Raw genomic sequence first — 27,473 nt, 5'->3', positions numbered from 1 at the left:
GGACAATATCAAAAACTGTTCCATTGACCTGTGGTTCTTAGAGCTTATTACCTAGGGTTACTATTCGTCCGGATTCTGCCGGACATGTCTGGCTTTTTTGAGTTAAAAATAGCGTCTGGGGGGAATTTGTAAATGTCCGGACTTCCCCCGCATGCAGAGCGCGCGCGGCTGACAGGGCAGCCGGCCGGATCCTGCCACTCGCACGGGGCTCCGGCAGCCAGAGCCCCTCCTCCACTTCCCCCTCCTCTCTCCTGCAGCTGAGCTCACTCCCCTCCTCTCTCTCCCTCCCTCCCCCTCCCTGCATTCGCAGATCGCCGGCCGGCCGTTCACATCTGGCCTCCGGCAGTCTGGAGCTCTACCCCCTGCTCCCCTCCCCCTGCTGCCGAACGCGCTGCTCTGCTGCACTCTGTTCTGAGCGGCATGGTAAGGGGGCCAGGGGGTCAGAGAAGCGTCAGGGAGGTTCTGGAGGGGGTAGTCAAGAGACAGGGAGCAGGGAGGAGGGTTGGATGGGTCAGGAGTTTTTGGGGGGGCTGGCTGGGGGTAGGAAGGGGACAGGGCAGAGGGAGGCTTAGGTAGGAGCAGGGGTCCCAGGAGGGGGCAGTCAGGGGACAAGGAGTGGGGGGGGGAGTTCTGGGGGGGCGCTGTCAGGGGGCAGGAGTGGGGAGAGGGATCGGAGCAATCAGGGGACAGGGAGCAGAGGGGTTTATATGGGTCGTGAGTTCTGGGGGGAGCTGTCAGGGGGTGGGGAGTGGTTGGATGGGGCGTGGGAGTCCCTGGTGTCTGTTTGGGGGTGGGGGTGTGGATAAGGGTTGGGGCAGTCAGGGGACAGGTAGGGGGTAGGGTCCTAGGGGGCCAGTTAGGATGGGGGGAAGGTCTCAGGATGGGGCAATCAGGGAACAAGGAGTGGGGGGGAGGGTTGGGGGTTCTTAGGGGGCGGGAAGTGGGAGGGAATGGAAGGGGCAGGGGTGGGGCTAGTGCGGGACGGGGGCGGGGCTAGGGCGGGGCTCCTCCCGTCCTCTTTTTTGATTGTTGAAATATGGTAACCCTATTATTACCTCCCTGTCAGCTTATAGTAGAGGAGCACTTTATAATAATAATATTGAAGTAATAACTACCAAAAAAAGCAAGGAGCAAGCATGGGAACTTTTATTTGTCCTGTCACTATTGTACTTGCAAATCTATCAAGGTACTTACATGGCCTACATCACTGTAATACCTGAACATCTCTCTCATGAATAGATTTTATCTTTAGAATCACCCCTATGAGGTAGGGACATACTATCCTCATTTAACAGATGGAGAACTGAGGCATGGGGTAGGTTAAGGGTCTTAAGCAAAGTCCCACAGGCAGACTGTGGTTGAGCTGAGAACTGACCCCCAGGTCTCCCTAGTGCCCTAACCACTAGACCAACAGTTCTCAAACTGTGGGTAAGGACCCCAAAGTAGGTCATGACCCCGTTTTAATGAGGTCACCCGGGCTGGCGTTAGACTTGCTGGGGCTGGGGGCTGAAGCCCGAGCCCAAGCCCCACCACCCAGGTCTGAGGGCTTCAGCCCTGGGTGGCAGGGCTCAGGTTACAGCCCCCCTCCCTCTTGGGCTGAAGCTCTTGGGTTTTGACTTTGGCCCTCCAGCCTCGGGCGGTGAGGCTTGGACTTGGGCTTTGGCCTCCCACATAGGGCGGCAGGGCTAAGGCAGGCTCAGGCTTCTGCTCCCATTCCTGGGGTCATGTAGTAATTTTTGTTATCAGAAGGGGGCCGTGGTGCAATGGAGTTTGAGAACCTTGCACTAAACCAGGGGTCTCAAACTCAAATGACCACAAGGGCCACATGAGGACTAGTACATTGGCCCGAGGGCCGCATTTACTGACACCTCCCCCCTGCCGCCCTCGGTCCCACCCCCACTCCACCCCTTCCATGAGGCCCCGCCCCTGTTCCGCCTCTTCCCACCCCTTCCCTGCCCCCATTCCAACCTCTTCCATGAAATCCCCACCCCAACTCTGCCCCTACGTGCCCCCAGGGGGTACAGGAGAGGTATGGGGTGTGGTGGGGGCTCAGGGCAGGGAGTTGGATGCAGGAGGGGGGAGGGATGTGGCAGGGGGTCAGGGCAGGGGATTGGGGTGCAGGAGGGGTGCAGCAGGGGGCTCAGGGCATGGGTTGGGGTGCAGGAGGGGTGCAGCAGGGGGCTCCGGTAAGGGAGTTGGGGTGCAGGAGGGGTGCAGCAGGGGGCTCCGGTAAGGGAGTTGGGGTGCAGAAGGGGTGTGGGATGCAGCAGGGGGCTCAGGGAACAGAGTTGGGGTGCAGGAGGGGTTCGGGGGGCGGGCTCTGGCCTGACAGGCACTGGGGGCAGGGCAGGCAGGCAGGCAGGGAGTCTGCCCTGCCCCTGGTGCGCGTCGGGCCGGAGCCGCTCTAGGTAAACACTGGGGAGGGCGGGGGGGGCACAGAAAATAACCCCACGGGCCGCGTGTTTCAGACCCCTGCACCAGACCATCCTTCCTGCCCAAATACTTCCCAGTAACCTTAGAAGAATACAAAGACAAGAGCATTTTGTATTAAATGTTTTATTTTGAAATTGCAAACTTGCCATTTACCCAATTATGCCTGCCCTCTACAATGTTAACAGACACGGCTTTGACTACCAACCTCAAAATAGCCTTCTCTGGAAATGCATTTGCTGTTTAAAATAAATGTTTGTTTGTTCCTGTAAGTGGGAAACATTATTAAAAATTCTGTGTACATTTTTCTGTTTTTGCGAATCAAATTAAATAAACCTTTCAATGTAACTATTTGTTAAGTTTGGCAACTTAGTGATTCTAAAGACCATAAAATATCTGTCCTAGAGATGTGATGATGAGAAATATATAAAAGAAAATTTCATTTTGCATGTGAGGAATTCAGCTTTGAAGAACCAAACACAGTATGTTCCCTGGGGTCTCAGCCTGCTCTTATTCACTGGCAAAACTGAGTCTCATCTGAACCCTAGACTACTCACTAAGGACCTGATCCTGCAAAACTCATTGATTTCACTGTGAGTTTCCTGCACTGAGGCATTGCAGAATCAAGCTTTGAGAACGTGCATTGTATTGTAAATAGTACAGAAAATTCCTGGCTGTAAAATAATCATGAAATAAAAATCACCCATGCCTCATCCTTCTTACTTAAACATGGACTTTGAATGTTTCTGCTTTCGGTTGTCATAGCTGGTGAGGCCCCTGATAGCAGCAAAAGCTTGCTGCTTACCTTTTTGTTGTTGTTTTTAAATTCCTGAAAGAATCGTGCTTCAGCTCCAGTGCACTTTATGGATAGAAGACCTAAATGTCCTGGGAACACTCACTGTTACAGTAAATGAGAAAACAAGACTTTTTTTTTTTTACAGTTTTGCACAGAACCAAAATAAAAATGTACAGCCAAACCAATAACCTGCTACTTACAGAAGAAATAGCTATAAATTCATGTTCTCCAGGAAGCCAGTTCCCAAAGAGACATGTTCAGTGGTTTAAAAAAAATTATTGCAGGAATAGATACAAATTTGACTGTGTTACGATGTATCTAGTAGGCAGGAAACTCTCCTTTTTTCATTAGGGATAATTCTGAAACCAGGGAGGCCAGAAGATTATGCAAAGTTTAGTCCTGACACAAGACATTTGAATATGTGTTGCTCTGTAGCTTCTAAAAGCTGCTATTAACATAGAAGTCATCATAATGGAACAGACTAGAAGTTCATTGTAATTCATTGTCCTGTCTTACTCAGTGGCCTCCAACGGTATGTACAACTGCAGTACGATGTCATAGAAAGGGATAGAGAATTTCTTCCTGACCACAGGTGATCAGCGTGTGCTTGGAAATACAAGGATTGTGACAATTTTTAGAATATTTTTTCTAACTAGTTCTATGACAGGTTCTGTTCATATTCATATAAATGTCTAGTCAATTGTGAAGTTGTGTTTTTTTGTTTGTTTTTTTTGCCTCATAAAATCATGTGGCAGTGAATTCCATAGGTTAGTTTTAAATTGTGTAAAATGTCTTCAATTTTCTATTTATTTACTTAAATGTGTTTTTTAAAAGTATCTAGTCAAAATTCTAGGTGTGTATACCACCATTAAAAATATACAGAATTAAAGTATTTTTATCCAAAATTAGGAAGACCTTCCTTAATATGACCTAATTCCACAAACATTGTTTATCTAATTAACCTCTCATACAAGAATAGTTTCCCCTCATTAAATTATTCCATATCCCTCAGAGCACACCCCTTCAGCAAAAGTCCAGGAAAATAGTTGAGCCCTTTGACATGCCCTGAAGGTTAAGAGATCCAAGGTAGGTAAAATCTTAGGGAGAGAATGCTGGAGTTAAGGACCCTTAACCAACACTGTCTAAGCCACAGATCATGAATGTTCTATGCAAGCTTACTCACACAGTGCTCTCAAGACAGCTCAGTACTCGTCATTTTTGAATGCTAAGCTACTTTTTAGCAGATATTTCTACATTGTATGAGAGTTTAGTGCCAGGGACTGCTGGGACATGGGATGAGACCACCAAACTGTTTTTCATTTATGATCCAGTCTCCAGTGTTGCAAGCCTGGTGCGTTAACACCTCTCACCCTAATTCATGTTTCTAACTTTGTGTGTTGCCCTAATGCTTAGTTTTACTTGGTCATCAGAAGCCATTAGACCAGCTCTTAATTGCACACTGGGCTTGATTTGTCAACCCTGTAACGTAGAGCCCTGCAACTCTGTGGATATACGCTTTATATCTGTGGATATCTGCATCCGTGGACCATGTCTGTGGATTGCAGATACGGATCCAAATTTTATATCTAGAGCCCTGCAAATCTGCAAATATCCACTTTATATCCACGGGCCATGTTTGCAGATTGCGGATCAGATGCGGATACAAATTTTGTATCTCTGCAGGGCTCTGCTTTAAAAGTTGGTGAAATGATTTAGATTAATTCCCCTGGGGCAAAACTGATCCCTAACAAAACTTTGTGGACTCGCATGGAGTTTCAGGACAGTTGAATTTGGCCTCTAAGGTAAGTAGGCATGCTAGAGGTGTACTTTGGATGGTGGTTCAATTCACTGCTACTGTAACTGTCATTCAAAACATCTGCTGGAGACGGAGCAGAGTGGAGGCATGCTGGCAGGAAATAGGGCATGGTTTATGCAAATACAAGCCTTGATTGTTACTAACCCAGGGCAGCTATATAAGGAAGTATGGAAGCATAAGGGGCCCACTTACATTCTTGTATGGTCTACCCATACCACAGACTGTACTGTCAATGGGAAGCAGGCTCAACAAAGCCACTGTTTCTCAGGTATTGCCAGGGTAGGGGCTGAAGAGAATATTGACTCCATTCCTCCAACACACTGGCCATCATAGCTGTGCAAGCGTACCATATGGCATACACTGCAATGGGTATAAGCCCAGCACAGTTTACATCTTCCAGACAATTGCTGGGAGACTGGGAGACACACTGTGACTCAGAGCCACACTCTGCTTCCTGGACTGTTCCTGGGACAGCCCAACTATGTGCTGCCTGTTGCTCAGGGCAGATCATAAAGTGACAGTCTAACCCACCCTCCCTGGCTGTTTACATTTTTTGGGTGGCTTTATTCTCTGCTTTTTTCCCTCACATTTTGTAAAGTACTGGGCCGTGCTCTCCGGTGCTGCTGAATTAGACATATAACCTGATTATTTTCCTGGATAAAGAAGAAGAATCTCCATAACACTGTAAGCCAGGAGTAACCCCAGTCAATATAAAACCATAGTGTAGAACTGTGTGCCTAATCTGAAAATGCAGAGAGGTATCTTTCAGAAGTTCAGTAGCTCCAGCAGCACCAGCAGACTCACCTGGCTGGAACATAGCCGTGATGGCATTTAGAATGGACTTCCGTCTTCAGTGGTCCTTTGCTCGTTTTCTTCCTTTGGCAACAGTCAGTATGAGAGGATTTAGGTTTCTTAAATACTTCAGAATTTCATCTTCCAAGCTCACTTGTGGTCAGCTTGCTGCTCTGTTTCCTTCAACTTCAGCTCTGTAAACCTTCTTTAAAAGCGTATCTTCTTCTGTATGTATGACATGACCCCACTGTTGCAGTCATCTGAACTGGTGCGAGATTGCTCCTTGCTGGGATTGTCTGAGTATCAACTTCTTTGTGACAAAATCAAACTAATGGATGTTAATAATAGACTGTAACTTTTGACATTGAAAACTGTTTTCAGAAATCACAAGCAACGGATATATCCCAAAGACCAGATTCTTCTCAGCTTCAGTATTTTCCATTTCAAATATGCAAAGAAATAACTTATTTTGGTGTTAAAATTTGTCCTAATCTTTGCAAAATTGTTTCTATGAATATGGACTATATATTCAAAGAAATTTCCAACGATGTGGAGAGGTGGCATCTCCTCCCTCTGTCATTTCTAGGGAGAATAGAAATAGCCAAAATTGATATCTACCCAAGAATGACCTATATCATTAACCTATTGCCTTTAAAGGTCTCTCCCTTGCTCTTTTGCTAGAATAAATAGGCTTATTGTGTGATTTTATGGGATAAAAAACAGTTTCGCTTGTAACACAAGACCCTTAAAAATAGGGTTGCCAGATTTGTATTTATATTATCTAGTATTCCAAATGTGTCCTAATTTAAGGTGGTTCTCCTCCAGTAGCTCTGTATACACACCAGCCTGGTTTGAGAGAGAAAAAAACTTTTCATAAACATTTGGTTCCCTCTTTTCTTTTATATATCTTAAGAGGCTACTCACACCCTTAAGGAAAAATCCAATCTTTGCACATACAAGATGCAACATGTTAAGATGATTATAGCTACTGATCTTACTAATTCTCTTCTTGAACCACTATGTACCTGTGTATCAAGATCAAGGCAAACGCCACACTTAGGACAATTTGGATAGAAAAAGGATTAATAAAAATTAAAGATATAATATAACAGACTGGCCTCCTTCGATTACATGTGCAACAAATATCAGTTACTGCAGTCTCTCAGGGTACGTCTACATTATGAAATTAAGTCGATTTTATAGAAGTAGATTTTTAGAAATCGATTTTATACAGTTGATTGCGTATGTCCACACTAAGCACATTAAGTCGGTGGAGTGCGTCCTCACTACCGTGGCTAGCATCGACTTATGGAGCGGTGCACTGTGGGTAGCTATCCCACAGTTCCCGCAGTCTCCGCCGCCCATTGGAATTCTGGGTACAGCTCCCAATGCCTGATGGGGCAAAAACATTATCACAGGTGGTTTTGGGTACATGTCGTCAGTCTCCCCTCCCTCTGTGAAAGCAACAGCAGACAATCGTTTTGCGCCTTTTTTCCCCGCAGACGCCATACCACAGCAAGCGTGCAGCCCGCTCAGCTCAGTTCACCAACACCACTACTGTTGTGTCCTGGGTGCTGCTGGCAGCAGACGGTGCAGTAGGACTGCAAACCATTGTCATACACCACTTCTGCTGCAACTGTCCTCTGCTGCTATTGCCTCGATAGCGAATTTCTCCATGTTTTCTGTCATGGGCTCCCGGGTACATGTGTTCTTCCTCGGGAAATGTGCGCAGTGCTAACCGTCGTCCTCCACTGCTTCCACTGCAACTCTGCTCTCCTGGTGCCATGAATCCACCTTGCAGGTCCTATTGTCATTCTGTATAAATATCTATTCTCGTGGCATCCATTGTCATCCACCGATTCCGCTGCAACTCTGCTTTCCTGCTCTCCTTCAGACGCCATGCTATGGCAAGCATGGAGCCTGCTCAGCTCACCGCTGCTGTTGTGAGCATTGTAAACACTTTGCTCATTATCCTGCAGTATGTGCAGAACCTGAAAAAGCAGGCGAGGAGGCGACAACAGCGCAATCAAGATAGTGATGGATGCAGACTTCTCTCAAAGTACAGGCCCTGGCCATTTGGACATCATGGTGGTAATGGGGCAGGTTCATGCTGTGGAACGCAGATTCTGGGCCTGGGAAACAAGCGCAGACTGGTGGGACCGCATAGTGTTGCAGGTTTGGGATGATTCCCAGTGGCTGCGAAACTTTCGCATGCATAAGGGCACTTTCATGGAACTTTGTGACTTGCTTTCCCCTGCCCTGAAGCGCAAGAATACCAAGATGAGAGCAGCCCTCACAGTTGAGAAGCGACTGGCGATAGCCCTTTGGAAGTTTGCAATGCCAGACAGCTACCGGTCAGTCGGGAATCAATTTGGAGTGGGTAAATCTACTGTAGGGGGCTGCTGTGATCCAAATAGCCAATGCAATCACTGAGCTGCTGCTATCAAGGGTAGTGACTTTGGGAAATGTGCAAGTCATAGTGGATGGCTTTGCTGCAATGGGGTTCCCTAACTGTGGTGGGGCGATAGACGGAATGCATATCCCTATCTTGGGACTGGACCACCTTGGCAGCCAGTACATAAACCACAAGGGGTACTTTTCAATGGTGCTGCAAGCACTGGTGGATCACAAGGGACGTTTCACTGACATCAGCGTGGGATGGCCGGGAAAGGTGCATGACACTCGCATCTTCAGGAACTCTTGTCTGTTTGAACAGCTGCAGGAAGCAACTTACTTCCCAGACCAGAAAATTACCGTTGGGGATGTTGAAATGCCTACAGTTATCCTTGGGAACCCAGCCTACCCTATGCCATGGCTCATGAAGCCATACACAGGCACCTTGGGCAGTAGTAAGGAGCAGTTCAACTATAGGCTGAGCAAGTGCAGAATGGTGGTAGAATGTGCATTTGGATGTTTAAAAGCTCGCTGGCACAGTTTACTGACTAGGTTAGACCTCCGCGAAACCAATATTCCCATGAGCTGTCACCTTCAGCCCCCAATTAAAACCTCTCCAGCACATCATCAAAGATCTACAACCTATCCTGAAAGATCATCCCCCACTCTCACAGATCTTGGGAGACAGATCTGTCCTTGCTTACAGACAACCCCCCAACCTGAAGCAAATACTCACCAGCAACCACACATCACTGAACAAAAACACTGACCCAGGAACCTATCCTTGCAACAAAGCCCGATGCCAACTCTGTCACATATCTATTCAAGTGACATCATCATAGGACCTAATCACATCAGCCATGCCAGCAGGGGCTCGTTCACCTGCACATCTACCAATGTGATATATGCCATCATGTGCCAGCAATGCCCCTCTGCCATGTACATTGGCCAAACCAGACAGTCTCTACGCAAAAGAATTAATGGACACAAATATGACATCAGGAATCATAACATTCAAAAACCAGTAGGAGAACACTTTAACCTGTCTGGTCATTCTATGACAGACCTCCGGGTGGCAATTTTGAAACAGAAAAGCTTCAAAAACAAACTCCAACGAGAGACTGCTGAGTTGGAATTGATATGCAAACTAGATACAATCAACTTAGGCTTAAATAGGGACTGGGAGTGGCTGAGCCATTACAAACATTGAATATATCTCCCCATGTAAGTATTCTCACACTTGCTTCTTGTCAAACTGTTTGTACTGGGCTATCTTGATTATCACTTCAAAAGTTTTTTTTCCTCTTACTTAATTGGCCTCTTAGAGTTGGTAAGACAATTCCCACCTGTCTCTGTATGTGTATATATATCTCCTCAATATTATGTTCCATTCTATGCATCCGAAGAAGTGGGCTGTAGCCCACAAAAGCTTATGCTCAAATAAATTTGTTAGTCTCTAAGGTGCCACAAGTACTCCTGTTTTTTTTGCGGATACAGACTAACACGGCTGCTACTCTGAAACCTGTCAATGTTCCCATTGTTACTGCTGCTTGCTGTGTGCTCCACAATATCTGTGAGAGTAAGGGGGAGACGTTTATGGCGGGGTGAGAGCTTGAGGCAAATCGCCTGGTAGCCAATTACTCACAGCCACACACTAGGGCGATTAGAAGAGCACAGCTGGGCACTCTGCACATCAGAAAAGCTTTAAAAACCAGTTTCGTGACAGTTCTCTTTGTTTCTCCTTGATGAAAACCCACCCCCTTGGTTGACTCTACTTCCCTGTAAGCCAACCGACCTCCCCGTTTCGATCACCGGTTTCAGAGGCAATAAAGTCATTATTGTTTCCAAATCAGGCATTCTTTATTAATTCATCACACAAATGGGGGAAAACTCACAAGGTAGCCCGGGAGGGGTGGGTGAGGAGGGAAGCTCCGGGTCAGGTGGTGGATGAGGGGAGGAGGGAAGGACAAGGCCACACTACAGTTCAAAACTTACTGAATGCCAGCCTTCTGTTGCTTGGGCAATCCTATGGGGTGGAGTGGCTAGGTGCCCGTAGCCTCCCCCAACCCACCCCCTGCATTCTTGGGCATGTGGGTGAGGAGGATATGGAACTTGGGGAGGAGGGCAGGTGGTTACACAGGGGCTGCAGTGGTGGTCTGTGCCCCTGCTGCCTTTCCACCAGACACCTGAGCATGTCAGTTTGCTCCCCCAGTAGCCTCAGCATTCCATCCTGCCTCCTCTCAGTGTGCTCCTCCCTCCTCTCAACGCGTTCATTTAACGCTTTCCTGGACTCCGCCATTGTTTGCCTCCACGCATTCTACTGAGCTCTTTCAGTGCGGGAGGACTGCATGAGCTCTGGGCACTTGCGACGAGATGTTCTTTCTAATCTGCGCTAGCCTCTGGGACGGAGATGATAGGGGGAGCATAGAAATGTTTGCAACAGCGGGAGGAAAAAAAGGGAGAGTAGTATTTTAAAAGATACATTTTAGAGAACAAAGGGAAGACTATTTCACACTGAATCAAGCGATTCACATTACATAGCACATGTGCTTTTGCTACAAGGTCGCATTTTGCCTCTTATATTGAGTGCCTGCCGGTTTGTGTGAGACATCACACACGCTCGGCTGGGCAACAGAATTTGGCTTGCAGGCAGCCAGGGTAAGGCAAAGAGTTTTGGCTTCTTCAACCTTCATAACATGTGGGAACAGTTTCAAACAGCAGCGCCCTCCTTTCCCATACCAAGCAAAGCCCGTTGGGTTGGCCATTTAAAAGGAGGGGCTGCAGTTTTAGGGTGAATGTGCAGCACAATCCAACCCCCCCACCCGCAATTCTCTGGGATGATTGCTTCACCCCCGCCCCCGTCCCACCGCATGGCTAGTATCAGGGAAGATCCCTGTCAGCAAACGCGAACAGCTCAGCATGAACGGGCCTCCCCCCACCGCATGGCTAACAGCGGGGATGATTTATTTTCAACCAAAGCCAAACAGCCAAAGCCCGGGCCCATTCGCTGCAAGGTTTTGTTCTGCAATGATTCCAGACTCCTTGCTACTGGCTTGGCGTGGTAAATTAATCATTAAACACACTTGCTTTTAAACCCTGAATTATATTTACAAAGGTACACTCACCAGACGTTCCTTCTCTGGCTTCATGGTCTGGGAGCCCGCCTTGGGAGGGTTGGGAGGATATTGGCTCCAGGGTGAAGAACAGTTCCTGGCTGCTGGGGAGAAGGGATTCTCCACTTGCCTGTTGTGAGCTATCCTCAACCTCCTCCTCCTCATCATCTTTCTCATCCACAAAAAGAGAAAGTCCCTGTTGCATGAGACTCCCCCCTTGCATGTGTCCACGGACAGTGGTGGGGTAGTGGTAGGGGCCACCCCTAGGATTGCATGCAGCTCATCATAGAACTGGCATGTATGGGGCTCTGACCCAGAGTGACCATTTGCATCCTTTGTTTTTTGGTAGGCTTGCCTCAGCTTCTTAACTTTCACGCATTTTGTCTTTTGGAATGGAGTTTTACCTGCACGGATTCTTCTCCCCATACAGCGATCAGATCCAGTACCTCCCATTCAGGCCATGCTGGAGCTCTTGTGCGATTCTGGGACTCCATGGTCACCTGTGCTGATGAGCTCGCCATGCTGGCCAAACAGGAAATGAAATCCAAAAGTTCCCGGGGCTTTTCCTGTCTACCTGGCCAGTACATCTGAGTTGAGAGTGCTGTCCAGAACGGTCACAATGGAGCACTCAGAGATAGCTCCCGGAGGCCAATACCGTCAAATTGCATCCACATTACCCCAAATTCGACCTAGCAAGGTTGATTTTAGCGCTAAACCCCAAGCCAGGGAGGAGTACAGAAATCAATTTTAAGAGCCCTTTAAGTGGACAAAACAGGCTTGGTCATGTGGACGGTGCAGGGTTAAATCGACCTAATGCTGCTCAATTCGACCTAAACTCGTAGTGTAGACCAGGGTTCAGTTCCTTCTTTCAGAAGCTATGCTCAAGAATTCATGCAAGAGTAGGAAACAATTGTTCTGTTTCAACTCTCTCACCTCTAGAAGAACATATTAAGAAATATGGAAACAAAAGTCACTTTGTAGGAATTATTCATAGGTGGCTTAATACTTTGCATTACCCCCCAATCTGAGTCTCAGAGAAAAATGGGAAAGAGAACTTAACTTTACTATCACAACAGAAAACTGGGAGGATATCTGGCTTAATGTGAAAGATGCTTCAAGTTCTTTATCCTTGTGATTCTTCCAGAACAAGATAACAAAACAGGTATTAGTGGACTCCAGAATATTAAAGCTAGATTGGCAACACACAGTGAATGATGGAAATGCAAACAGCCCCATGCCAACCTTTCACACATCCTCTATACCTGTCAAAAATGCATGTGTTCTGGAATACCATATTCAGTGCTTTCTCAAAAATGTTGTGTTGCTATTTTTCCTTCTCCAACCTTGTGTATGTTGGCGATGCTGAATGAGTTGGTATTACCAGTTAACATTAAGAAATGGATTGCAGTAACTAATTTAGTGTGCAGAAGTTATTTTGAGAAAATCTACAATTCCTCCCTCATACACAGGTTGGCTTAGTGAATTATCTACTACCGTATTAATGGAATCAATGACCTTGTCTAATAGAAATGCTTGGAAAAAATATGAGGATGTCTGATCACACATGAAACTCTTGCATAAATTTGCAGTTTAGTATATATTAGTCCCCAATACTCATAAGTTATGTTCTCACTTATTTATCTGTTTAGTCACTTCAACAATTGACGCCCCGCATGACCTTTATGGGTTCAGGTTTGTTTGTTAGTTGTTTGTTTGTTTTTTTTCCCAGGTTTAACAAATAATAAACACTGAATTTTGTTATTTATAGGGTATTTCCATCTTATGCATGTATTTATATATTTTTTTCATTGTGTTTATATTTTATATAAAAACAATAAAAAGAAAGATAAAAAAAAAAGAAAACTGTTTCATAAGTTCAAGTGCATTGTTTAATTGGCTACTCAGTCCAGATTTGGTCAGAGGGCATAGTAGAGCAGTGCTTGTTTTACAGAACATCTGTTGTCAAGAAATCAGATTAGGAAGACATCCTTATATACTTGGTGTCAGATTGTGTGGTCCATATTCCTACAAAACTTGACAAATCTGTGCATTTCATCAGTGTTTGAGCACAATAGCACATTTTCCAAGATGTATGCATTGTCTGCCATACTGTTTGATAAATACCTTGCCCTCGTGGTATTTTGAAATTCATGATAGCTCTCGAGGTTCTGTATTACAGAGATTAATTTGTGAAATCCCAAGAAATAAGGTAGCCACAAAAATGTCTCAGAATGTGGAACTATGTATGCAGCGTGTCATAATATATTTAGCATATCAGACCATAGGAAAAATAGAAACATGAGGGAAAGGTACGTTGCTTTGGCTCAGAAATGATTGTATCAGGGAATAATGCTGGGGGAAAAGATACGTTAGAGGGCGTATAGGGATGTGAGGGTATTTCCCTGGCTCCTTGCCATCTGCAAACAAATCATTGACTATAAAGAATCAACATGTAATGTACAGGGTGACCTTGACATTGTAAATGGGTAAGAGCAATTTATCACATGCTGTCCACCATATTAAAATGATGGAAAGTTTCACATGGTGAACTGAAATCTCTTTTAGAGTCTCTGCCTGACAATTCAGGGGAATGTGGGGAGTTTTCACAATTTCTTATGTTTATGTATCCACCATGACAGCTTATACGGTATCACAATTCCTTATATTGTGCAATAAAACATGATACCCAGACCAAATTTAAGGACTTTAAAAGCTTTTGTTTTAAACGGAGAGTCAGTCAGATTTAAAAAAAAATAAACTACATTATAGGTACTTGGAGAGAATTTCACAAACAGCACTGAAATTTTCCATATTAAGCGATTCCAGCTGTTAAGTTATGGAAATTGGCACAAACCGCCAATATGGTGCATGCAGCAGAAAGGAATACACTGCTTTTCAGCTTGATAGCATGCATGCAATTAAGTACAGATGTCCCTAATGGGATTTTTTTGTTTGTTTTATTGTGAGAGCTCTATTAATGTCCAGTTTATATGCTACAAATAAGTGGAATAAAGTTTCATTGTATCACTTGCTTCTTAGCAAAGGAAAACCCATAGAGAGAAATGAAACCATAACTAACTGACCACTCATATTTAAGTGAGATTAGTTATTACATTTATCAAAGTTGGTGGAAACACTCAGTAAGGTGCTCAGTGAACCTGCTGGCTGGCCGTCAGTGAGCCATGCAACTGAAATAGAAACACATTCAGCTAATGTCTCCTCTACTTGAAAGACTGATTGTGGGCAGGGATTCTATTATTATGATTATTTATAATTTACGTATGGCAGCACCCTCTGTGTACTAGGCACTTTCAAAACATTCATTAATTGAGAATATCTATGTTAAAAGATTGATTCTGAAAGGGATTGAGAGCGGCCTGCAATGCGCTAAGCTGCCTCAGCTCTCACCACTGAAGATAATGGAAGGTGTGAATGTTCAGTACATTACAGGTTGCATTCAGCATCTCACAGAATCAGGTCCCAAGTGTCAATTTGTATGAGAGATACACAGCACGCTACTATTCAGACTTGTTTAAAATTCTTCAAAGCAGCTCATCACTAGAAATTTTGGAAAAGACACATGCCAGTTATGTACATTTGGGTGTGTGTTGGAGGTTACCTGCTTTTGTTATGTGATGCATTTGAACTGAGGAGTGGTGTCTCAAAACTCTTTTTTTGTCTTTTTCTTCTATAAAAGATCCTATAGCCACAAACCCATCCTAGCATAAATCAATCTATTCATGAGTACGGGCATACAAAAGTTATGTTGGCTCAGGTGATCTGAATTCCAGTCTGTATCCTGACTCACAGATTTATAGCGCACTCTTCTGTACTATACATGCAAATCAAAGGCAGGAGATGGGTGAGAAACCCCTGCTTTGTAAATATTTATTAGTGATTCATATACTTTATCCCAAGCTCACATGCAGATAAGGGCAGGACAAAGTCTGAACTGTTCCATATATTCTTATTTCATAATTATTGTATGTTAACAAATAATTTTTAACTTAGAAGTAAAATTTGACACTTTAGTACCTAGTCAGTATAACTGTTATATTCTTACAAAATGAAGGGGCCATCTCTCAAGGTGTGAATTTTCCTGCAAAGCGAATTTGATTAAGACCACTTTATTTTAAATTAATTTATGCATATTACAAATATGTAACAATTATAACGAAGTTATTCATAGCATATTCCTCTTGCTCATATCATCCCTTCCATGAAACAATTGATAACAAGGAAATATCTTTGCAATCAATGGACTCGTACCAAAACTCTGGCTTTAGCACACCAGAAATAGAAATCCAGATCTCAAATCTTTAAACTCCCCTAATCTTTCTGCAACAATTTAAGCCCTACCAGAGATTCTAAATGTGTAAGACAAACAAGCCTTCATTTTCAGCAGGGGAGCAACTTGTGTGAAGTAATAAGGGTTTGTGTTAGGATTATGACATGCGCTGGTAATGTTTAGTACATAGTACATTTCCGTTATGTTTGAAATTATGGTCAAAACAGGTTTCAAATCAAGTTATGACATGACATATTTTGGCAATGGACTAGAAATGGTGGGGGGGAGGGGGCAGCATTGTCTGATCCCATTATTACTGTAGTTTACCATTCTGTTGATGGAGGAGTATTGTGAGAATTTGTCATTGGGTTGCCCAGGCAGATCTCTAAAGATAGATGCATTAACACTATGCAACTCTTGTGATTAAATTCACCTTCCTCTGTGCCTGTCATTGAACACCATGTTCTGTAATTAAAATAAAGGCATCCAAAACAGGAATAAATTCATTTTGCTTCTATAGGAGGAAGATGTGTTGGGAGTCCTCTTGTAAATCATTGCTGGGAAAGTAGGAGGAGCATGGTGATGCTGTACTGTTTTTGAGGGCCTCATAATAGTTTAAGTATCATTTTGGTTGAAGCCATACAAAATGCACTTAGCAATTTGTGCTGGGATTTTCAAAGGATCTTAAGGTGACTAAGCACCTGAATCCCAACGAATTTCAATGGGATTTACCATTTGCAAGTGGGATTTATTTATTACAAAAGAATTTTCTTATTTTTTTTCATAGCGGGAAACTTCATTTTGTGAAATTAAGAAGTAGCCATGTTGATTTTGTCGTGCCACGGGAATTATTGAGCTGATCACTCTGTTGGTTTGTTTGTTTCAGACTTCCGGCAGTTTTTCAAAAAGCTCCTCTTTCTGTTGTGACAAAGTATCACAGTAAGTATTTCTGTAATGGTTTTGCTGTGTTATCGCACAGTACTGTTGTGCTGTTTTTAATTGCTCCTATGCATGGCATCTTCGGCAGGTTAAAGTCATATATAAAGACATTCCAGTTGTTGTCTATGAAAGGCATAGGCCATGACGTTTTCTTGTTATGGTTGTAGAGTGATCTTTTACCGGACATATGTTAAATACCAGATAAGCTGAGTATTTTCCTACAGGTAAAACTACCACAAGTCACCTTAAGCATCGTATTATTCTCATTTATCTTTCATGCTGCTTCTTCAATACAACTTTAATTACACAGATCTAAAGGCAGATTGTTTTCTTTAAGGGTAAAATTCACCTTTTACAGGGGGCCCAAGTGGGAGTTAAGTTCTGCATAGACTTTGTCCTGGGCCTTTGCACAGGGATGTCTTTCACCAAAAGTAAAGCTGGGACTCATGAAAGGTGACAGACTGACAGCACAGAAGTTATTTATCCAGACCAGATTGCTCACAGGCTGCAGTCCAAGATAATATCCCACTCTGCTAGTGTGCCTCAATCCAATCCAGTAAAGGGACCCACCATAAGGGTAAGAGAGTTCACTTTCCATGGCCAGCAAATACTCAGCTTATTATTTCCATCACAGTAGCACTTAAAATGTGTTAGGCACTTTACAGACATAGGAAGAGCTGTCCCAAAGAGCTTATCGACTGAAATGCTGCCAAGAAGGGTGCCCTTTTGTTGTGGTAGGTTTGACAGTGTGGACACTGTCAACAGCTTGGGCTGAATACTGGTAGGGAGCTAGGAACTCCTGACTTCTAGTCCTCCTTCTTCCCCTTGACTTGCAATGTGGCCTTGAGCAAGTCTATAGATAAAATAGGGTTAATAATATTAATCTATGTTCTTCATGAGCATGTGAAGAGGATTAATGTATTTGCAGTGTATTGAAGATGTAAATCTCTAAACAAGTCCTAAGTATTATTTAGCTGCAGCTGCTAACTAGCCAATATATGGCAATGACCCTTTTCACAATTAACTGAGCCAAAGCAGTGAGGAGAAGGAAAGGATATTTTACATACTCTTTACTGTGGTTCTTTTTGGTCCATGTTCAAAGTAAATAAATGGCAAGAACAGAATAACGTGTGCTATAACTCCAGTGCTTTTTCTGTAGCCTGTTTGGACATGGCATTCAAAAAGGATGCCTCTAACTCTATTCATTAGAAACGTGGATAGTTTCTATGAGTTGTTTATGACAGTGAAGAAGTACTTGTAGGCCAAACTATTGGAGAAACTAAACCTAATTCTGACTTCATTTACTCTCTTGAAGTTAATGCAGTTTCTAAATTCATATCTGTATAACTTAGGGCAGATTTAATCATATTGTATACATGAGCGATTTTAGAGACCACTTAAAGACAGTGTTTGTGATGCCCCAAAGAAAGAGCGAGAGATTACTGCTGCCATGAGTCTCTGCATGTCTGTAACACCTGGATTTTCTCCTGTTGGGGATAGAACAAATTCAATTGTATTCATTTTTCTACCTTTCCATAGCACTGCATATATAGGCCTGGGCTTTTATAGGTGGCACAGTAATGAACTCTCTTTTGGCCAGCTGCCAGTTGCTTAAAGACCTGAATAAATTTTGTTTTATAAGCTGTTTATGAACCGCAATTTCGATGAAAATATCAGGAACCATAAATACTGACTGGTTCCCCAGTATGAGTCCAGGATGAAATTTCTGCTCATCAACTTTCTATTTTCTTGTCACACTCACCCTTCTCCCCGCTCCCCAAACTGCCACATCGGATTCTTCGCAGAAGTGCAGACTTTGATCACATTATGGAGGAGGGCTATGAACTTGACCTGACTTACATCACTGAGCGGATCATTGCTGTATCCTTCCCTGCCAGCTGTTCAGAGGAAACGTATGTGCACAACCTGCAAGATGTAACCCGAATGCTCAAATCCAAACATGGAGATAATTACCTGGTAAGTGCAGATTAAGCCTGTTTGGATATGCTATGTGTAATTCAGTTTTACCCTATTTGCTGTACGATGGCTGATCTGATATCCTTAATAACCGAGCCCAATATAGGCTCACTTACGCCAATGTAAGTTGGATGTAACTCCACCAAAGCCTATCTAGTTCACATTTACATCAGTGCAAGTGACAGTTGCCCAGCATTTTACATTCCGTCAAACAAGGAAACAGATGCAAGCCACCTTCTTGTTGACGGCAAGGCAGTATACTCTTTGAGCATCATGTTCATTTGCAACAGAAAAATTGTAGGGATAGTTCTCACTGAGTAAAACTCATTCCTACAAGATCCAGATGCCTCACCAGGGAATGCATTTTTCTAGCAGCTGCAACTTGGGTTCTGATGATCTCTGACTACCCCCCCCCCCCCCCCCCCCCCCCGCCTTGGCTGGCTGCACTGTTGATTGTGAAACAGCACATAAAGGTTGCTCTTAGTGTGTTTTGTCTCTTTCATTGACTTAATTTAGATGCATTTTTTCCCCATTACTTATTTTCTATTAAAAAATATAAGGTCCCGGACAAACCTCTAATGGGTTCCACATGCACGATCTTTTATAATGACCACATCATGCTGTGTGGTGTTTTCTGCTTAGCACATTTAAACCCTGTGGTATCACTGTCTTTCTCTGTGTGCTTATAAATCAGGGCCAAAATCTCTGCTGTTAATTGAAGTTATTTTTAGCTGACATGTGTAAACTATTAGAATAAATCCACAACTTCAGGAGGGTAAAATTACTGCAGCAGCTAGCTTGCATTGTTATTCCATCCCAAGAACACCAGCCCTCCACATTCATTCACTCACAACACATTTATTTATCCCAACTGCATTGTATAGCAATGATTGGACTCAGGCTGTGCTTGCAGTACTACCAATTATGAATCTTTTGTCACATCAACTTTCCTGTAAGCCAACCCAGTGGTCTCTCTGACACAAAACTGTAATGCTTTGCAAAGCATTTCACCTAAGTCAGTGTTTCAAAGTCAGCCCAGATCAACTGTCATTGTCATGTGATGCTGTATTTTGGTATACCTGAAATAGGCTGGTGGTCTTGGTCCAGCTATCTAACTCTTATTAGATGTGTTCACATCACAAAAAAAACCCACTGTTACATTTATATTAATTCCATTTAGTGTTAGGAAAGGGCCATAACCTCTCCATAGCTAAGTTTGCCAACAATTAACAATTGGTTTAGGCTTTCTATAACTTTGGCTTGGGAAATATATTGGTTTGGTTGGAAAATTGCCAGATTTGCTCTGGAAATAAAGGAAAATGTATTTGCAAAGTATGAAGAAAATTTGGCAACCCATTTTGCAGTTATAGTCCGTTATAAAATTACCACTTTTCTCTAAGTTTTCTTTGTCTCCCTCTGTTTCAAAAATGGCTTTTTTGAACCCCTTCAAATTTTCTATATCGTTTAATATCCTTGAAAATTTGCATTCCAGCTATGGCACCAATCCAGCAAAACACTTAACGTGTGAATAGTCCCAATGAAGTCATGGAGAGCACTAACGTGCTTAAAGTTAAACACATGCTTAAGCACATTCTTGTGTCATAGAATCATAGAGTTAAAAGGGACCACAAAGGTCATATAATCTACTCCCCTGCCAAGATGCAGGATTTGTTGTGTCTAAACCATCCAAGACAGATGGTAACAGAGCCTGTATTTGTAGAAATGTAAGCAAAGTTATAAATGCGTTTTGTTGGGGGTAGTTTTGAGCCCAATCTTTCTCCCTTTGATTTCTTTATGAGTTATTGGCACCATTCTGCTGTCATTAATGCCAATGGGAATTTTTGGCCATTAATGTCAACGGGGGCCAAGATGGAGTGTCGTATGTTTGCATGAGCAAGTTGTCCTCTATTCAGTTGTTGCATATTGGAAAGAACAGGGAAGGTTCTTCTATAGTTAACAGTTATAGCCCTCTTTCTTTAGCTCAAGTAGCAGAGACTTGTGTCTTGGAGATCGAAGACCGGGGTTTTAGTCCCAGCTCTGCACATCTGTAATTCTTATGGAGAGCTGATAGCGTCTCCCTAGCTAAGGCTGATTTTGGCCCTACTTTGTATCCATAAAATTTGTTCTAAAATGGTTGAAAAAATAAAGTACTTTTTTAAAATTAAAAGAGTTCAAAAATGGCACTTTTAAAATTTCTGTGAAGTGTCTAACTTTTTTTTGTGCCCCCCTTTGTCAGCTCAGTGAAATCACCTGATATCACAAAATTCCAAACATAAGTAGATTTTAGTAACTATCCCCCAGCAACCTCAGTGATGTTTTCAAATTCACGTACAGTGCTCTGGTAGAGTTCCACGACAATAAGTTTTTATAAACACTAATAGATTTTGACAGACTCACGCAACAAGGATGTTTCAAAGGCAGAAATAATAAAATGTGTAAGAAATTGCCATTATTTGAAAACTAGACATGAATCAGGAATCACTGGATCTAGGGAGAAAAGAAAGAACCAATAGAAAGGGTGTCTTATATTGACAGCCTTGTCAGCAATGAATCTTCTCAGTGACCAAGGAAACAATATTGGGCTGATGTATTGTTTGTACATAGTGCAACTGCACTGACAATTTCTTTCCACAACAAATACTTATTTATCACATCCTTAAAACACCCAAGCTCTTAAAAGCCAGAAAATGAATAGTTAAGGAATCATAAATCTTATACCTCCTACAAAATAAAAAAAAAAAAATCAATGCAGATTTCATCATAACAGAAGAACCACAGTCCTGTCCCTAAATAAGTGCTATTTTTAATTAGTAATTTCAAAATATAAACACAACACACAATCCTTCACAAAAAAAAAGAACATTATATATGTATCATTAGTGACATATTCATTAATGCACATGCATACATTATTTCATAGTATATAAGCAAAGTTTTACACTTATTCTAGTAAAGTGCACATTGTTATTAATAGTTTTATTATTTATGTATGTTGTAATACTCCCTAAAAAGTGCAAGGCACTGTACCAACACATAGGATCAGCATAATTCTCAAGAAAATAACTATTTTAGGTTCTTAATCACTAGCAACTGGTACATACATTGAACTAGTTTTAAACTTAACAGTTTCTCTTACCTTTATTTCAATATCAAAATATTTTCACGTAAGAAAAATATATGGCCAATATTTCCACTTACTTTAATGGGATCCAGGACCGGCTCCAGGCACCAGCGTTCCAAGCAGGTGCTTGGGGCAGCAATCTGCAAGGGTCGGCAGAATTGCCGCCGCGGACGGCGGGGGCAGTCTGTGTGCCATTAGGGCGGTACGCACGTTTCCGCGGTGGCGGCAATTCAGCGGCAGCTTCTATGTTCAGCTGCCCGGGGCAGCAATTTAGCGGCTTCTGTCTTCCGGCTGAAGACAGAAGCTGCCGCCGAATTGCCACCGCCGCGGAAATGCGCGTGCCGCCCTAACGGCACACAGACTGCCCCCGCGCTGCTTGGGGTGGCAAAAACAGTAGAGCCGGCCCTGATGGGATCTCTTTGGGTGCTCAGTATTTTTGAAAGTCAAGGCACTTAAGTGCCTAAAAATGGACTTAGAAACCTGTATTTAGGCACCCATTTTTTTAAAATCTTGGTCAATTCTTTAAAACCAACCAACCAAACAAACAAACAACCAAAAAAACAACCCACAATGTAGGAATCAGAGGAACTTTTGTAGTATAATAAGATTGCTAAGCATAAGGCATAATACTATTTATAATCTTATATTATATATAATGACTATAATAAATTTGAAAATTGTAACTGTTACATACATTTCCTCAGCATATGTAGTTTCCCATTATACTTTCCTGAATTTACTATGGGAAATACCCCGAACACTGCAAATGCTAAACTTATCTAACTTCAGCTAATAATTTGGTTATCTTAAGTGACTGAAAAATCTGAAGGCCCTCCCCTGTCATTTAATTTTCTTATAATGTATTTTGGATACAGTGATTTACCACAAAAGAAATTAAACATCAAGATCTCATACTTTTTCTTTTTTCTTCTTCTTGAACAGGTGTTAAACCTTTCTGAAAAAAGATATGACCTTACCAAGCTTAACCCAAAGGTATTGGTTTTGATCATAACATACCTCAGTTGCTAGATTTAAATACAGCATAAATGGGCTGCCATGAGCCTTCAAACTATACAAGCTTTGATGTACACAATGAAATGACAATTTTAGGAAGAGTTTAGAAAACCAAAGATGCCTCCCCTTTAATTTTGAGTGTTGTGACTTCTTGCATGTCAGGTCTATGCTTTACAAAGTTGTTTCCATTGTTTTCTTTGGCTTTGCACATAAGACCTTGATCCAAAGTCCATTGAAGTAAATGAAAAGATTCCCATTGATTTCTGTGGTTTTAATGTCAGTTCTACATTATATGTGTGCCCATGGAATATTTATGGCCATATAATGCTCCTTTGCTATGTAAACCTTAATGTACTGAAATTGATGAACTTCACAGTTCAACATAACCTCATGTTTTGTGGATTTGCCTTCCTCTCTTCATAATTGCATCTGTGAACAATGGCAATGTAATTAGGAGAACAAAAGTTGTTGGCATTTTCTTTGTTCTGCCTCATAGCCCCCCCTCCCGCCCCCCATTTTTATCTTCATTTGTTATAACATTTTCTTTGGAGTGAGATGGTAGGTGTAAGGGGTTGAATATATGTCTGGGACTTGAGCTCATTCCCATGTTTAAGAACTTTGGCAGGTTCAACAGCCAAACTTTCAACAGCCACCCTTGGCCCATACTATCACAGACCTACAGTCACAGCAGCAACATTGTTTGGACCTAGCAGGGGTTCAGATTACTGCTGAGAAAACATAGTTAAGACATTTGAAATCTGATCTTTTAACACACAGGCAGTTTTTATCATATGTTAATGAATGCGTAGGATTTAGTTGGCTTACTATTTTTGGAATTTGAACAAGATAAATACACAGATAATGATGAGAAGCTGACCAAAAGAAAACTAGTTCCTTTAAAGGCAGGAAATACAGGTTATTAATAGAGCTGGGAAGGAAACCATTTTCCTATCCCAGGAAATTTTAAGATTTTGAAATTTTTTCCTATCCCAAATCAAGATGAAACGTCTGATATTTTCACAAACCAACTCCCTCCTCCTCTCCCCTCCACCACCAAAAAAAAAAGTTTGGATCAATCAAAACATTTTGTTTCAAAAAGAAGAACAGGAGTACTGTGGCACCTTAGAGACTAACAAATTTGTTAGTCTCTAAGGTGCCACAAGTACTCCTGTTCTTCTTTTTGCGGATACAGACTAACACGGCTGCTACTCTGAAACCTGTCATTTTGTTTCAACAATTTCTAAAGACTTGTGTTTTGACCTATTATTTTATTTTATTTTGTTTTATTTTATTTTTACTATGAATTAACATGAATTTCCAAATGAAAACTAATTTTGAACCAAAAAAACTCCAGAACTTTTGTTTAGAAAATGTTGAAGTGGGACATTTTGACAATTATTTTATTTTTTTCAATGGGAAATTTCACAAAGCCAACCCTTTCCTACACAGAGTTTCAGTTTTGATTAATCAAAGTACATTTTGGAAGAAAAATTCTCAGTCAGCTGTAGTGTTGAATAAGATTTGTTAATATTTGCATGGAAAGCTCATATATGCTAATAATAATAATAATGTATCCCTCCTCCCCCTGCTGTTTTGGGAGGTCTGTAAAGATGTTTTGTTTATATGACAAAAAGGCATTTTAAATAATGAAATATCACCATGGTTCCGTGAAGCACAGATTTTTCTGTTAGAAAATAGCAGGAACCTTTACCATCACAGCACATTTTGGCGTAGGACTGTATATGATAATAATGTTAAAGAGTACCTTGTAAATGGAAAATGAAGTGGTTTTGCTTGATTCCAGATTATGGATGTGGGTTGGCCTGACCTTCATGCACCTCCCCTTGATAAGATGTGCACCATCTGCAAGGCTATGGAATCATGGTTGAACAGCGACCCTCAGCATGTGGTGGTGATCCATTGCAGAGTAAGTGTGCAATGTAGTGAGTGTATTTATGACGTTCAATTTTTTATACTTTATCATAACAAGAAAAGTTATAATTAACAGTTTTGCAGCCATTTTAATATTGAAAACATAATGAGCCAGATGCTTAGCTGATATAAAGGGGCTTAAAGCCATTAACTATGCCGAGTTAGACCAGCCAATGCTCTGGCCTGATAAATCCAGGCTTGTATGCTTAGAAGTAATATGTAGTGAGGTGTTTATATATCAAAGCTGAACACCATTGTTGAATGTATTTAGTCCATCTCCTTGTCAAACTTTTGAGGATCCTCTTATAGTGTATGACATTCATTTACTTTAGTGGACTTTGAGGGCACACAGCACCTCAGAGAATCACCATTAGTCAATTGAATCAAGGCACTAAGAGCACAAACATTAGATGTCCAAATCTCTACTTAGTTGCCTAAAGTGGGCATTTGGTCACCTAAATGCACATCTGATTTTCCATCTTCGGGATTTAGGCACCTAGTTTAGATGCCCAAGTTGAAAATTGGGCACTTTGTTGTTGAATATATCATACAGTGATTACAATGGATAATATTATTCATTCTGTTTGGACTAGAATAATATTGTATAGACATACGGATAAATTCACAAAAGGATTTAGGCACCTAACTGCCACTTTAGGTGCCTAAATCCCAGAGTCAGGCCCCACTGACATTCACAGAACTTCACTTAGCTTCTGCTGAAAGGTGAACTAAACTTGCTCGGTGCCTAAATTTGTGCACACCCAGAGAAAGTTCACAGCTAAGAATCCTAGGAAGAAGGAGGCATCTGCCTACAGCCTGGATTTAGGCACGGAACTCCCTGAGGGGGCAGGACTTAGCACACACCCCTCTTGTTGGCATGTCCCACTGGCTAATTTAGGCTAAGAACTGCCCAGCATGTTGGCTTCTGTGAATCCCATTCTGTGGCACCCATCCCATTCTGTGGCACCCATCTCACCATCTCTCCCTCTTCATTGTACAGGGAGCCTGAGCACCTAACTCAGGCTTTGTGAATCCCATAGATTTTCTGGGCTCCTAAAAGTTAGATGTCTTCACACTCAGTGTCTCAACACTTAAATTTTGTTGTGAATTTATCCCATACTGCCATTGTAGCCAGTGGGAAATTAGGGCACTCAGGACCGCCCAGGCTCTGACAGGTCCTAACTAACTGCATAATTGCAATACTCTAATGTGCTGTTACTGTTGTATAATGTTTTCCCTTCTCAGTGTTTGTTCACTGAGAAGAGAAATAAAGATAAAGTAAATACTCCTGAGATCAGAAGTGAGTTGGCAGGTTTGTTGATGGCAAATACATCTAGAGTCTTACTGGCTTTGCAGTGCTGGTATTTGTTGACAGTAAATTAATCAGATATGGGACCTGATCTTGCTTCAATTGAAATCACTGGAAAACTCCCACTGATATTTCCTCCCAGTCCTGCAGTTGATAGCATATGGGCAAACTTTGTGCCTGTGTGGAGTCCCATTGATTTCCTGTCATTTGCAAGATTGGAGCCTTAAATGGGGCCTGTAACAGGATGGCCTGCTCCAGTAAATGAAGCAGGTCTAGCTCCCCTGTGCCAGAACAAGTGCTCCCATTTGGCCAAGAAAGAGGGCGGGGCAGTACCTGAGGCCTATGAAGGACCAGAATCTGAGAGCATGAGATGTGATGAGTTGAGGCTGCCAGGGAGGCAGAGATTGGCAGGAGATGAGAGCTGCCAGAGCCTGAAGGTGCTTCCTAGAGGAAGGCTAAAGGCAGGAGAGCAAGAGTGGTTTAACAGGTGTCCGCTCCAAGCCAGTGAGCCAGGGCTGGAGGACTGAGGCAGCAACAGCGGCAGAGGAGAATTGCCTGCTGGCTAGAACAGTGATTGGGCTAGGGAATAGAGTGATGCTCCCCTGGTGAGGGTGATCTCTCAGCAAAGAGGCTGTGGAGGTTCCTGCTGTGATGATTGGGGTTAAACTCCAGCTCAGAGGGCTGGGGTGGCTGTCCTGGCAGAGGATCTGAAGAGGAGTGATGAGGAACCTAGGTGTGGTATGGAGAGAATCATGTCATGAGATTTTAAGGACTATATGCACTGGGGTGATAAATGGACTGTTTTCAGATTTATGTTTTGAATTATTTGCACAATGTTTTTGTAGTAAACTAGCCCCAAAGAAGGATATTATTGAGGCAAGAGAGCCTTATGGGGAGTCCTTGGGTTACCTGAAAGGGAAACTGAGGCAAGCACATGCCGTGCTGCAGCCTGCTGCAGAAGTGTGCTCCAGGCAGGGCTGTCTGATGACAGCACCATGATGAGGAAGAGACAAAGGAAATGATATCTTCACTACGCTGGACTAATTTTTACATATATACTTTTCTGAACACAACTACACCAGAAGTAAAAAACAAAATGTCCCAATGAGTATTTGTTATAAATCCCTCTAAAATAACTGTTGATGAATTTCTTCCCTGGGATCTTAAAAGCTTTCCACCACCATCCTTCCTGGATATAGCCAAAATGTGTTGGCTGAATAATCTGGAAGCATGTTAAAACTAGCCAGAATGACTGATCAGCAATTTGTACTGTACATATGTCATATAAACTATTTAATAAGATTTCGAAACATTATGAAAATACTCCATAAAGACTAAGCGGTAGTTATTATAAATCACAGGTGTCAGAAAAAAATTGCTGATACTTGTCAGAATTCATAGTTTATAGCACATCATGCCAGAAATTTCAAAGTTGTCTAGGCTTGTCTTGGATGAGCCCAAAACAAAAAGTGATAGAATGTTATTGCTGCTGTTCATAGTTTTCTTTATTTTAATTTATAGCTTTGTCTTGGTATACACACAAAAATACCAT

The 27,473-nt window shown here is 42.5% G+C and overlaps 1 protein-coding gene across 10 annotated transcripts in view; it reads left to right on the top strand.

Moving 5' to 3' along the window:
* The window catches only part of TNS3 (tensin 3), a 423,008-nt gene that overhangs the window by 237,556 nt on the left and 157,979 nt on the right, over positions 1–27,473 (top strand). For 8 of the 10 annotated variants that reach the window (XM_034761310.1, XM_034761305.1, XM_034761301.1 and 5 more), the window contains 4 exons: positions 16,516–16,568; positions 18,374–18,545; positions 22,609–22,659; positions 24,485–24,607. In XM_034761310.1, coding sequence (XP_034617201.1) covers positions 16,516–16,568; positions 18,374–18,545; positions 22,609–22,659; positions 24,485–24,607 — 399 coding nt within the window. The remainder of the gene's footprint in view (positions 1–16,515; positions 16,569–18,373; positions 18,546–22,608; positions 22,660–24,484; positions 24,608–27,473) is intronic. The other 2 variants (XM_034761304.1, XM_034761309.1) reach the window with 1 other exon arrangement.

Source organism: Trachemys scripta, chromosome 2 (genome assembly GCF_013100865.1).
Source record: "Trachemys scripta elegans isolate TJP31775 chromosome 2, CAS_Tse_1.0, whole genome shotgun sequence".
In the NCBI taxonomy this organism is placed as follows: domain Eukaryota; kingdom Metazoa; phylum Chordata; order Testudines; family Emydidae; genus Trachemys; species Trachemys scripta.
Note: the sequence above shows the minus strand (reverse complement) of the source record. Positions and strands in the feature narration are given on the sequence as shown.